General features: G+C 33.0%; 1 protein-coding gene across 1 annotated transcript; it reads left to right on the top strand.

The window, feature by feature from the left end:
* Nucleotides 1-380: 380 nt before the first annotated feature.
* Nucleotides 381-14,912, top strand: LOC131945988 (dolichyldiphosphatase 1). The gene is made up of 8 exons (XM_059306621.1): nucleotides 381-485; nucleotides 7,658-7,758; nucleotides 8,035-8,119; nucleotides 8,238-8,334; nucleotides 8,543-8,635; nucleotides 8,745-8,873; nucleotides 9,217-9,306; nucleotides 9,697-14,912. Exons 1-8 carry the CDS (start codon nucleotides 401-403, stop codon nucleotides 9,734-9,736), a joined length of 720 nt encoding a protein of 239 aa, XP_059162604.1. The 5' UTR covers nucleotides 381-400; the 3' UTR covers nucleotides 9,737-14,912.
* Nucleotides 14,913-14,975: the final 63 nt, after the last annotated feature.

Here is a 14,975-nt window from a genome sequence, read left to right as displayed (position 1 = left end):
TCAAAACGAGAAAACATTGCACATATTGGACTATCAATATAATACAATCTAGATCTTTATCAAAATTAAACACTTTAATTTTAATGTTATACTGTCAAAGTATAATGTATTGAAAACGCGTTATATTTATTTTATTTTTTTAAACTTTGTTTTATATGCATTTTAGTATATGGGAGAACACAAATATGATTGAATTAACACATCAAATGTTATTCATGATATAGAATATAGATCGATAATTAGTATATTAAGATATAACGTACTTGTATAAAAAATGTGATATTAAAATAAAATAGGCTTTAAAAAGATCATTCTCAAAATGTGAATCAGCCGTAGTCAATGAAACTTGCCAAGCGCATGCGTAAATATTCTATCCAAAATGGCTGACGAAGTATACCGAATGGAAGGTGAGATAGGTGAAAATACAGATTTCAAGCCCGAAGAATGGAAAGCATTATCATTAACCTACGTTGAATATCCTAAAGGTATCAAAATTGCAATCGGTTTTATGTTTTGTTTTTAAAATATTCAGATACATTTTTTCCTCTTAATACTGTATTATTTAACGTGTAGATTAGACTAGGATTATCATTACTTGAGTGTAGGTACTAGGATAAATTTTCAAAATTGGGTTTTTGGGGAAACAACTACTACAGTTAAAAGGAGCAGAAAATTACAATAACAGAACCGTTTTCATTTTTGATGTAGCTCAAACGGTTAAAAAGTTATGATTTTTTTTCGTATTAAAAAAAGCGTTTTTTTTAACATAGGATTTTTTTCAATTTCTGTGTTAGAATTTTTTTAAGCATTTACTAAAATTGTCATAGCCTGTAAACCGTGTGATCAAATTTGTTATAACTTTGTAGTAACTTAAGTTATCATATATGTTAACATAATAAAAAATAAAAAGAGAACTTCATAGGTAGAATTCTAAAAAAAACTGGAGGTGAGGAGGGGACCCCCTTGTTTTTGCATTCACAGTGCTTTCATACAATCACAGTTTAAAGTTAAACTATTTGAAATATCAAGCTGAAAATTGCTCAGAATGTGTGGCTATGGATGAGATCATTAATACCATCAAAATATTGATCATAATTTGAAAGTTTTTTGTTCAAAGAGCAAATGAGCTGATAAATTATGCATTTGTACAAAAACCGAAATCTGGTTAGTGTAAAATGGAAAATGATGCCAAATTTTAACTTTTAAGTATTTATGTCTCAAAATTGGCCTGATTGTAGTTAACCCTAAACCTAAATAGATACAATCAAATTGTATGTTTTAGTTATATATGTCTGCCTAAAATAGGGGGTGGAAGAATGTACCCCTCTATATTTTTAACACCGAAACTTTTCACACAACTCAAAATTAACTCAAACTATTTAAAATATCAAGCTGAAAACTGATCAGAATGAAGTTCTGTAAGTGTGTCTGTTAATATTATATAAATATTGATATTGGTAAGTTTTATTAATGGTTATATGTGAATTCTAATTTTTTTTAATATATGAAACCATATTTTAAACTATTGTAATTTGTTTTAGAAAATTTAGGATGAACAAGTTATTTATTTCCATCAAAGAAATTTAATTTTCATCACTGTTTAATATTACATTGTTCTTCCTTTGCCTGTGCTGTAGAATTGCAGTTTCTATCTGGAATAATGAACATTACTTTAGTAACATGTCATTAAAATAAATGAAACATAACTAATTAGTAAACTGACCAACCACTGTAGACATACGGTCATTAAGATTGACTTATTAAAATTCCCGACAAACCCCTTGACATCATTAATGACTTATTGTGCGTGACAATAATTCCCGTCATTAATGCTCACGTCAATATGTGCTTGACAATAACTCCCGTCATTAATGCTCACGGCAATCTGTGCGTGACAATAACTCCCGCCATTAACGCTCACGGCAATCTGTGCGTGACAATAACTCCCGCCATTGATGCTCACGGCAATCTGTGCGTGACAATGACTCCCGCCATTAATGCTCACGGCAATATGTGCGTGACAATGACTCCCGTCATTAATGCTCACGGCAATCTGTGCGTGACAATGACTCCCGTCATTAATGCTCACGGCTATACAGTTCCAGAATCTAGCTCTCGTCAAAATGGCTCAAAATAAACGCCGTAGATAAAAAAAAAGAAAACTAATTTTGTTAGTATTTAAGATCTAAAAAGTCCACAACATTAAAGAAGAATTCAAATAAACAGGACTACTGCGTTTACAATCAGAACAGAGCGTTGAAAACTTGGAATACTGTTTTAAATCCTTCATTATAAACTACGGTAAACGATCTTCCATAAGTGACGTCATTAACCCTCCCCCTATCCTCATTGGTACACTACGTCACCTTTCTTAACCCCAACCCTCGATGCTCACGTAGAACAATGTCAACCTCGGGTCAACGCGTCGTTCAGTGACGTCAGAGGACTGAGGACAGATTCCCGGTGAACGCAGTTAATTGGGGGGGGGGGGCATAACCAACAATAATAATGTCAGTTTCGCGTGTTGGTTTAGTAATTAGTAGTGGGCCATCCATACAATAGATCTACATGACGTCACGGAACTGGAGTCCACCGTACTTACTCAACCCCCCCCCCCCCTCACAAAACACCCATCTCCTATGTGCAACACATTATCCAAAACGTTATGCCCTCTCGGTCTCAACCTTAAACCGACCGCTAAATGTATGCGTACATGACAGCATTTCAAATAATAAAGTATATAGGCCTAAATAAAGAGTCAATGGGGAATGTGCTATTATTTTCTAGAACTGTCAATTCAAACGATATAGTGATATTAATTAAACAAAGTCTATACTAAATAATAAAAAAATAACTGAATACAGTGTAAATTGAAAGTCATATTTAATAAGTCGGTAGTGTTGTTAGCGTGATCGGGCTAGGCCTCTCACGGTACTTCCGGCTTTCCTTTCGTTTTGAGCCGTAACCATCAGAAATGGCGAAGTACATACCTTCTTGGGGAGTGAACCATTAACAATGGGAGCAACTTAGAACTCTAAATTAATAAAGATAATACGTAGAAATGGTCCCTATGTTTGAGTCTCTACATAAAGTGGACGTGTCTTCAATAGTTATTTTGTAATGAATAAAATAAACTTACCTTATTTTCAAAGAATAACTCCTCTTTTTTGGGTCCAGTAGAAAAAACAAAAAAAAAAACAAACAAGCTTGATATCCATTTATCTCCTTAAAACAATCATCACAAGAAAAATGATCACACGGAAGCGGCGAATTAAGCAAATTTTCGAACATCGTCACTCGCGCGATCGCCGAAAACGCAACAGCCTGGTAACGGGAGAAAAATCACGCCTCGGACGCCGCGGCGCGAGCGTAATCCTAGTACCTACTTGAGTGAGTTAACTTCAATAACTTGAGAGTAGTAAGAGTTGAAGCCACTGATCACATTTTTTGATTTGCTTGTGCTACATTCACACTGGATGAATGAGACTTTAAACTTTAAAAAATGAACTTTTCTTCATTCACTTCGAAAAGTTTAAACTTATAATACGTAGGATTTTAGATCTAGACTAGATCAAACATAAAGGTAATCTATCGTTTTAGGTACGTAAAATCGCCCGCGAGTAGTAATGTGAAAAACAGGTGACTCTTTACATTTTAATAATTATTTCACATTTTGAGGAGGATTTATGTTTTGAAAAATACAAAAATGTTTCCTTGTTTCATTTATGTACCTGTTTTTAAACAATTGAATTAAAACTTTTGAGTAATAAATATTAAATTAAATGAACACCAGCGATGTTTCCAACAGATGCAACCATGCTCATTTACTATAGCAGCCATCTTGTTAAAGTTTTATTTTTATAGACTTATAGCGCGAGATTCAGGCGGAAGTCACTCTATTTTACAAATGGCTGCTGTTTATATAGCAAATCTTGCTTGCAGAAACTGCTGTTTAAAGTTAATTTCTGGCCTATATTGATATGTTTAGCTATTGATTTAGGTGTATTATTCATTTATCTATAATATTTGACACAAACACATTACAATATACTTCTATTACAGCCTTGACAATGAGGTAACGTTTTCGTACATTAATAGCCGCGGGCGATTTTACGTACCCAAAACGATAGATTACCAACATAAAGTATTGCACAGCAGTAGTCAAAATTATTGGTAATCTATCGTTTTGGGTACGTAAAATCGCCCGCGATTTGTAATGTGAAAAACAGGTGACTCCTTAAATTTTAATAATTATTTCACATTTTGAGGAGGATTTATGTTTTAAAAAATTCAAAAATGTTTCCTTGATTCATTTATGTACCTGTTTTTAAACAATTGAATTAAAACTTTTCCGTAATAAATGAAGACTAGCGATGTTTCCAACAGATGCAACCATGCTCATTTACTATAGCAGCCATCTTGTCTAAATTTTATTTTTATAAGCTTTTAGCGCCAGATTCAGGGGGAAGCCACTCTATTTTACAAATGGCTGCTGTTTATATAGCAAATCTTGCTCTCAGACACTGCTGTTTAAAGTTAATTTCTGGCCAATATCGATATATTTTGCCATTGATTTAGGTTTATTACTCATTTACATATAATATATGACACAAAAGTATGACAATACACTTCTATTAAAGCCTTGACAATGAGGTAACGTTTTCGTACATAAATAGCCGCGGGCGATTTTACGTACCCAAAACGATAGATTACCAAATTATTTGTTTATTTTAAAAAAAAGTAGCCCTCAAGTCGCCCTAACTAAGCCATTTTTCAACAGCAAACTATTGACAATATTGATATTCTCGATAAATCTAAAAATTTAGGCCCCTAGGCCTATACAATTTAAAATTTAAACATGACCACTGAATAATAGACATCCATATTTAGTAGCTTTTCTTACTAAATCTAGAATTTACCCAAATTTCGAATTAAACATGACTACTGAATGATAGACATCCATATTTAATCCATTAGGGACTAATTTTGAAATTTTTAGTTCGTTTTAAACTAAATTACTTAATTTAATATTTATTGACACTCACTGCCATGGACAACACATCTCTCCATGACAACTCTTCTTACCCCTGAAGGCACTTGAAGCTAAAGAGAACCACAAATGCGGTTAGACTTTTTAAGTGGCCATGTACCCAGAGTTCCCCACTAGTGATCATCAAATAGCGGTCACGTGGTCAAAAAAATAAAAAAAATTTGGTTGTCATTTTTTGGCCACTCTTATAAAAAAAAGGGTTGACTATATTTGATTTATTTTTTCATAGACTGATAAAACTAATAATGCTTTAGTAGGGAAATCAATTTTGTAATAGGGAAATCTATATTTAAAAAGTTCTAGTATTTTTGATGAAACCAACTTTTAAATTTAGCCTTCATTCTCCAACGCAAATTTTAAAATGCTTTTCTGGCATATATAGCCCTGCCACCTATAGCTTGTTGTTATAACGTGAAAGTCCCGCCATTTTGCGCGTGGTAAACATTTTAAAAACTAATTAGCAGAAGGTCTCTGGAATTTGGCCGAAAAATCGTCGGAAGTCAAGCGTCCGGTCCGGGCGCCATATTGTTGTTAGCAACCGGCCACGCCTCCGGGTTAGCGAGAAATACTAATATTTAGCCTAATCCATTAGTTAGGCACTAATTTGGAGGTTTTTATTTCATTTTTAACTAAATTTTACCTAGACCTAGTCCTACTTGTAACTTAATTTAAATATTTGTCACTCACTGCCATGGCACGACATTACAACTATGTTATGTCACTCTTACATTTGAAGCCACAGCAAACCTTACTAGTGATCAAACAAATAAAGGTCACATGCTTTTTAAAAAATAAAAATAAATTGGTTGTGATGTGTGCGCAGGTCTTAAAAAAACAGCTCACACTAGGCCTAGGTTATTTAATTTCTTTTTTTCGTAGACGGATAAACCCAATAATGCTTCATCTATTCGCTCATTTTTGTATCTACACCGTTGATATTTTTAAAGTTCTATTATTTTTAATGACACCAACTTTTAAATTTAGCCTTCATTCTCCAAACCAAATTTTAAAACGCTTTTCTCGCATATATAGTCCTGCACCTTCTTTTCATCTTCTGCGTTCTTAATTTTAAGTGTTGGAAGGGATCCCCTCCAGCACAATTTAGTAAACGTGTCAACTGGTTTTGCCCCATTAAGGCCATTGACTCCGAATTCAATTTCAGCCTGCTTTTCTTGTTGGATTTGTTTCCATGGCCTTTGTCCAACCAAGAACAAACTACAAGGCAGCAGTTGTTTGATTTTTGTTGTTGTCTCTCCTAAATGAAGAGTGGCTGTTCCCAACTAACGAGCCTCATCTGCTAGAGGGTTCGAACTCGAGACTCTTCGATTTAGCAACCCCACCTTCCTGCCACCTATACTTTGTTATTATAAATTGAAAATCCACCATTTTTCTTGTGGTAAACATTTTTAGCACATGTGCGTTTTCAACTTTATATTTTTATGTTTTGTTACAATATTTGTACATAATGAGCATGCTATGCATTTGAAATTAATTAAGGATAATAATTAAATGACATTATTGAATGGTGATAATTTACATGTGACACATCTCATTAATATGGAAAATTATTACCAGATAATTGTAATGTGTGTAAAATCTAGGCCTTAAAGCATATAATTTACATAGGCTGGTTTGAAATAAAGCAGTATTTAAAAGTTATTTGATTTGAAAGACAGAAATCACACAGAGAGATACTTTCACTAAAAAGCCACTTGCGAGACAAAGAAATGAGGTCAATTCTCAATTAAAAGTCTTCAATAGAAACCTGTAGTTCCGAATACTAAAATTGATGATAGCTTCGTAATCATTAGTTTTATCCCTCTACTATTTAATGAAAACAAAACTGGCCATCATTTTAGCAATGCTGCAAGGGCCGTGAGATGGATACTAACCAACAAACCCGGAGGTTGTGAATTGAACGACCTACACATTAGCCTAAAAATAGGTCATAGTTAGGTGTGCATTGAATGGGGGGGTTTAGTGTGAAAGTAAACTACAGATACCAAATGTCAGAAGTCATTGTTGTTTCTTATTGTGCGGAAAAAACTAAGCTTTTCCAAGCGTTTTTTGTTTTTGCTTGGAAAAAAATAAAAAAAGGCACAAAAGAAAGAAATATTAATCAGAAAAACATTACAAGAAGGATTTCAAAATACGAGCCGACCGGCGGCATATCATACGCCGCTATTTAGTTGTTTTATTTTCTACTTTTCAGTAATTCATAATTTGTGAATTTGACAGTACCAATGCTGCCACTGAAAATATTTGCTTTAAACACTATCAGTAGGTCGTTAAGAACGATACTACCCCCACCCTCCTTTCCCCCAACCCCTACCCTACATATCCCCCCCCCCCGTGAAAGCAGCCTCCTCTTAGTTACCTCCCCTAAGTTTAAAATCGTTTCAAACTAAATTATCTGCCCCTAATAGCCGTCACTAAACCCGGCTCTACGAATGTAAACATTTAGCGTGAACCACAGCTCACCCGACCATGTAGGGATGGGGTGGTAGGAAGCGCTTACAGCTTGTTTTCTAGCGTCTCCCAGAAGAGAATTATATGTATATATTGGACATAATGATTTATCTTTAAACTTTTCTTTTCTCCCCACAGATGATTTTATTGGCTTTGTCTTGGCCTGGTTTAGTATGCTGCCATTTATATTGATTGTGAGCTTCATCACCTTGATAGTTTTGAGGAGAGACTTACACACAGTAAGTTTTTAATTACGTAACCATCTTATTCTAATATTCTGTGCTCTTAAATATTTTGTGTGTTTGGGGAATATATTGAGACTGTCAAGGGCAAGAGATCCTTAATTATGAAAAAATATCATTGCATTAGTTTATGCAAGACACTATTGCTAATTGAAATTATAGTCACTTATATTTTTGAAATTTACCTAATAGACATTGTAAAAGTAAAATGGTTTTAACTACTAACATATCTCATATGCATTTAAATATCCTCAATTTTCAAAATATTTTCAGGCAGCTTTTTTTGCTGGGTTGGTAATAAGTGAAGGTATTAATTTTATAGTGAAGCACATTATCCGTGAGCCCAGACCTTTACGAGGTAGGCTTTTAACATTTTATTGTGTAAAAATGTCTTTAATTTCTAGTTGATCAAATGTTATTTTGATGGGGTAATATATTAAACTGCTGTACTTTTTATTTTGTATTATCTCTTTTAGGTCGGGCAAATCTACACACAGAGTATGGTATGCCTTCCAGCCATTCCCAGTTTATTTGGTTTTTCTCATCATACTTTACCATATTTCTCATATTCAGGTATTTTAATTATAGTAGACTGGTATATAACATTTGTAACATCTTTAGCCATAAAAACTGGATAATTTTTGTGCAAGTTGAGCTGTAGAATATATTTACTATTTACTATTATTAGGTTGAATTATGCTTTTGCATTATTAAACACTTTTTTGTTTAAAATAATTTTTGTAGAAAAAACTTTTTGCTCACGATTAAATAACATTTCTAGGTTGTACAGAAACCATTCTATCGTAGATGATTTATGGAAGTATGTGTGTGCTGGGTTAAGTGTTGTATGTGCAATTTTGGTCTCTTGGAGCAGGTAATTGATACATTTTTTATTCTTGATGTTATATATTTTATAGTGAGAGTAATAGCCATTGTCTTAAATTTGAAAATATCTAACCCTTGCGTTCTTAAAAATTTTCCAGAATTTATTTAAGCTACCACACAATAAGTCAAGTTCTATTAGGAGCTGTAATAGGGATTGTGTTAGGCTCCTTGTGGTTTGCAAATGTGCACTTTTTACTTTCTCCATTCTTTCCATTGCTAGCTGGCTGGTAAGTAGGAATGAATACATTATTTATTTTACATTGGAAAAAAAAATGCATTTGTGATTCATATACGAATATATTATCTCTTTCATCAATTTCTATGCTTTTTGGCCTCAAATTATTGCATGATACAAGGCTCTAACTTAAGTCTTTACTGGATTGAAATTTAATTATTTGGTATTGTAATTTGTAATATTGGTATTGTAATATTGTAATTAACATTAATATTAAACTTGATTATTAACATTCTGATTGCTTTTTAAAAAGCAAATTAAAACATACACTTTATCCGGACTTCATAAAAGTTATTTTCCACTCAAGGCTAAATTATTTTTTTATTCTTTTTCAGTCCTGTGGGTGAATTTTTTATGTTGCGTGATTCGACATTAATTCCTCATGTATTATGGTTTGAATACACATGCTCAAGATCTGAGGCCAGGTTAGTACTTAAGTTCTGTTAATATTCTTTATGTTGAACTGGTGTGTAGGTCTAAGTAATTTTTTATGTGATTTGTTTTGATAAGGGACAACTGTGACTCTTAACATGAGCACCCGTCGACTATAGGAGTGTGAAAAATTTATATTTTTACTTCTTAGTGCATTTTTTTCGTTTGTGAAATATTATTTTTTATGATTTATAAATATAATAGCATTTTTCTTAAATTTTATATTTTTATGTGAGATTTATTTTAATTTCACAGAGTAATACAATTTTCAATTACATTTTTAGAGAAAAAACTGGCTTTTTTAAAAGCATGACTGTTGGAATGCAATCTTTTTCCAAACTGTTTTAAAGTTCTGGAATTTATGTTTTTTGTCTTGTTCGCAGAAGCCGTCAGAGAAAAATGTCCTCGAGAAAATCCCAATGATGGTACGCCTCCTGGAGGTGATTACATGAAGGAAACAATGCTAAGTGGAACATCTTCAACAAACATTGCCTGTGATATTTACGCCATTTAGGGCCAGTGTAATCAACTTCTTGAGCTGCTGGGGTATGGCAGCATCTGTGTATGTGACAGCACATGTTTATGTGTATATCAAGTTTATATATACATATCTTTGAAAGCCTGCATATACAAGTCTGGTATAGCTTATGTTTATCTGTCAATTTTAGAAAATTATTATGTAGTATATTTGATTAACTGTTGATGAAATGTTTTTTAACTTTAATTTTACGTTGATTATACTTAAGCAAAAAGAGTGAATGACTGAAAATGAGCTGTAGCTAGAATTATAGAGCCTACAAAAATGTGTATGTTAAGCTGATTTGGTCACTGATTTATTCATAATTGTATTAGGGATCACATAGTGTAACTTTTGTCAATAATTTGGTTTTAAAATAGCTGTGAGTGAAAGCTGATCCAAAACTTTTTTTGGCTAAATCTAAAATCATTTATGCAACTTTGTTTTAGCAATAATTTTGTTGTATGACTTGTATTCTAAATATGGAGGGTAAAGCATATAGTCTAAGGCAACAATGTTCCAATATTGCTATTAACTTTTGTCTATGTACTATTGCATTACCAACAGCAATTTTTTAATATCAACTTTAATTTTATTCACTTTTAACACTAATGATTATTAAATATGTTTGTTCAGTGTTGTATGTGAAATAATTTAAGCTTATGTAACATTTGTTACACTTTGAGTTTTTTAGGTTGAAAAATGTAACATTCTTTTAAAAAAAAATATTCATGCTTGATATATATTTTGTTGGGCCAGCGCTCCACATAAGTCTCTACACCACATAGGTCACCACACCCCATTGGTCGCCACACCACATAAGTTGCTACACCCCATAGGTTGCTACACCACATGGGCCACCACATCACATAGGTCACTACACCACATGGGCCACTACAGGGCAGTCTTATATCCACTTTAGGCTCCATGACAGGCCACATTAGATTCAGTTTTAAGCAAATATGTCAATGAGTTTATATTTTATGGACAGAATGTTGTAAAACTTAAATATTTTACAAGTTCTACTGTTTTCTCAAATTTTGAGAGAATGTAATACATCTCCTGTGTAACATTTACACCTGTCTTCCTTAGTGCCACTCATTGTTTAGAGCAGTTTGAATTGTCCTAGTTGTGTATTGTGACAATGCATGTAAGCTGTTTATTTACTGCATTTATAATTGTGTACATGGAACACGTATCAATTTAAGTCTTTAAATTCATTTGATAAGCTACAAAACACAAAGTAAGTTCATCAGTTAGAACTTTCATGGGTAGTGATAGGTCTAGATACTGGCCTATAGCTGGGTCAGCAAGGTTTAATTATAATACATCAACATGGTCTATAAGCAAGTGACAGCTAGTGGGGACATGACATGTGGTTAACTGACATGAGTGGATGGGACATGTCCTGACATGAGTGGGTGGGACATGTCATGATATGTGGTTAACTGACATGAGTGGGTGGGACATGTCATGTGGTTCAAGTGAGATCCACCTACTGGGTATTGTGGTGACTACTTGTTTAAACCGGCCTGCTGTCAATTTGCCTGACTGGCTGTAAATGACATGTGACATCATATACCGCCATGACGTGGCACTGCATGACAAACAGATTACATCAAACCTAACTGGTTACAATTATGACAGAACTTGTAAAAACAAAAATGAAAACTTTTCTCAATTGTGTTGTGTCCCGCCATGTGCAATAATTAAACGTGAAAATATCTGTTTACCTCAGCTTGGGAGAGGATTTTAAAACATTTTTTGAAGTCCACTAGTACAAGATTGTCTTTTTTAAAAAGTGCTATAGTTGTGTGGCTTTATGGCACACCTAACCTTGATAAATCATATCCTTCAATTTTTTTGTGTGTGTTTGAAAATAGATTGTTTAAATGTCCTTTATTTGAAATCCATTTATTGGAAGATAGACCTAGAAGCCAGAGACAAGAAAAGATTGTATTCCTTCATCATCCTGTACTGTAATTGAAACACTTGATTTTCAGGTTATTTTTAAGTTGGTTGAAAAATGTTTAATATCTTTAAAAAATTATTGTGTATTAGAAGCAAAAAAAATAGCTTTTACCATTTAACAAATTTTGGTTTCAACTATAGTATCAGATTATTTACAATTTGTAGCTTTAATGCAAATGTGTACACCAGTATTTATTTTAGCCGAGGACTCATATTTTTCAAAGGTTTTGTAGTGGCAATAAATATTGTTTGACAAATGGTCAGCTACACCAGTCTGAGTGAATATTAATTTGAACAGCTAGAGGTCAGTAGGCTATTGTGTCACATTCCTGCTTGAATACACTGGCTGTATACAGGTCTTGTCCAGCATTTGCATATAAATATATAAGTAAGGTAGACAGAATTAAAAGAATATTCCAGTCAATTTTTCTTTTGCAATTTTGTTTTCAAATTTGTTGTTATTGTGATAACTTTACGTTTTCAGTTGTTGTAGTTTCCAAGCAGTTGTCGTAAGCTACACACATGTAAAAGCAGACTTGTATTCAGCATCTTAATTTAATCACATAGCTTTTCCTTTTTTTTACGCTGGTTGTAAAATGTTTACATCTTCAGGTACTCTCCTATGTGGGAATAACTTTTAATGTTTACATTTCCATTTTATGAATTATTTTATCTTGGTATAAAATGCAGATCAGAACTTTCCACAAATTTTATTATATTAATACCTGATTTCATAGGGTTCTAACTCTGATGGCATTTAAGACCGTGGTAGCAATAAAATAGAGTATTTATCACTTATCCATTTTAATAGAAATTTATTTACAATTTAAAGTCTTTCTATGCTAAGTTTTTGCTTTGGTAGTGTAACTGTGGTACATACCTGTGTGAAATAATGTAACTGTTTAGTATAGCTGTAGAGTGTTCCACCTTGCGTAACTGTCTGTTGGGGTAATGGAACTTGCGAGTCTGTTTAGTCATAATGTGAATGCACTCTTCATTAAAGCCCAGTTCAGAGTTGTCAGTGTAAATAATGAAGCATTGAGCTTAATTTTCCAGTGTATTATGATTTATTCAGAACATTATAATCAACAGTAAATCTTAAATAAATTAATGCAATGTTTCAACACCAGGTCTTCATCAGAGCTAATTAATTTATTGTGTCTTTAAAGTTTTTGTAAACATAACATCACCTACTGTCCACTTATTGTTCAAGCAAGTACTAGCTAGACCCTGGTTTATAGAATATAAAAAATGTGTGCCAATGTTGTATGATTTGAGTAGCCTCCACCAGAAAGTGTTCAGCCCTATCCTATTTGTGATTGTCGTGTGAGAAAGTTCTGATTGCAGCCATAATGATCTCAATTTTCTCCCTTTATTCTAATTGTTGTTTCCACTCTACCTATTTATTTTATTGCAGTGTTGAAAATGCCAAAAAATGAAGCCTGTTTTAGAACCAAAACTATGCATATTATAAACAGGCATAATAATATAGTTTAGATTTAGGTTGGAGTGAAACAATATGCAGTTAGACCGATATAATCCAAATGACGGTTTGACATTTGAATATATTTTTCAGTATGGCATTACCATACTCCAGATGGTCTCTCCTTAAAGCATGACTTCACTTGAATAATTCAAGTAATGCTAAATGAATACATAACCATGTTTAAGAATCTCATAACTAGATTACCAGTGTCATATTTTTGTGTTGTGCTAAATCATTAAAAAGATAAACTGTGAATAGATTTGATTGTTTAATCTGTACCACCATGCTCATTGTTAACCATAGCTGGAAAATACTACTATAATACTTGTCCTTTAGTAGATCATTTTCTACTGGAAAAAAAATAATTAATAATTGTAGAATTATAAACATTGGGGTTTCTGTTTTCATTTATTTAAGTATTTCATTGAAATTTCTATTTGTAATAGTCTGAGTTAAGTTGAGACATGAGCTGCAGACTACTAAAAAAAAAACTTAATAGGTGGCCAGTCAAAATTATGTTGGCCAGTTACATTCTCTCTTGGATGGCCAGTCAAATCTATGTTGGCCAGTTACATTCTCTCTTGGGTGGCCAGTCAAATCTATGTTGGCTAGTTACTTCTCTATTAGGTGGCCAGTCAAAACTATGTTGGCCAGTTACATTCTCTCTTGGATGGCCAGTCAAATCTATGTTGGCCAGTTACTTCTCTATTAGGTGGCAAGTCACACCTCAGTTTGGTGGCCAGTCAAATCTATGTTGGCCATATACTTCTCTATGTGTGGCCAGTCACATAGCTGTTTAAAAGCTCATGACAATTCTCCGTCTTTAAGGTCTTTCACCCTAAAATTACTAAATTATGTAACTTTCATCACTATTTAGCATAATAATGATTTGATAATTTTAAGTCCAAAACAAAATTATTTAGCAAATCACATTGTTTCTTATCAAAGCTCATGGTAACTTGTTTGTGTTCTATCCTATTATTGCCCAGTTCACAAATAACTATTTTTAAAAAATCATGTTTTATCATGGTATGCTGTATAATTGTCTGTATTATAATTGTTGTTTGTTACGTTATTGTCCTGTTTAAATGAGACACTATTTGTCCTTTGATTTAAGTTTTCACTTTTACCAAGTTAACTCTTGGTAATGCTTTTTAAAAAATGTAACAACTTTTTTGTGAATATTGTAAGTTGTTAGAGGTTATTGGGAAAAAATGTTTTGATAAAGTAGTCTAAATGGATCCATTAGTTATTGAACTTAATTAAAACTGAAAACATAAAAATAATTTCATTTTAATCAACTGTAGATCAATGGTTGGTTGTCAGTTTGTAGAATAATAACTTTGTATGTTAACTCAACCTTCATCATTGTACAAGTGAATAACGGTATGTTAACTCACCCTAAATCCTCATACACGTGAATAATTTTGTATGTTAACTCACCCTAAATCATTGTACAAGTGAATAACTGTTGTTAACTCACCCTTTTCATCATAGTACAAGTGAATAACTGTTAACTCACCCTAAATCATGGTGTCTTCTCACAACTATTTCTCATCCGTCTGGTCCCCCACCTCACTATGGTGACTGTTGTACTGAAGGTTGTTTCACTTTGTCCGTCACACCTGCCACTTGTTTACCACACCCCACCATGTTAACTGTCTTTAAACTCATGGTTTACTTGTAAA

Source organism: Physella acuta, unplaced genomic scaffold (genome assembly GCF_028476545.2).
Source record: "Physella acuta isolate Inbredline_101_S28 unplaced genomic scaffold, ASM2847654v3 ptg000543l, whole genome shotgun sequence".
Taxonomy (NCBI): Eukaryota; Metazoa; Mollusca; class Gastropoda; family Physidae; genus Physella; species Physella acuta.
Note: the sequence above shows the minus strand (reverse complement) of the source record. Positions and strands in the feature narration are given on the sequence as shown.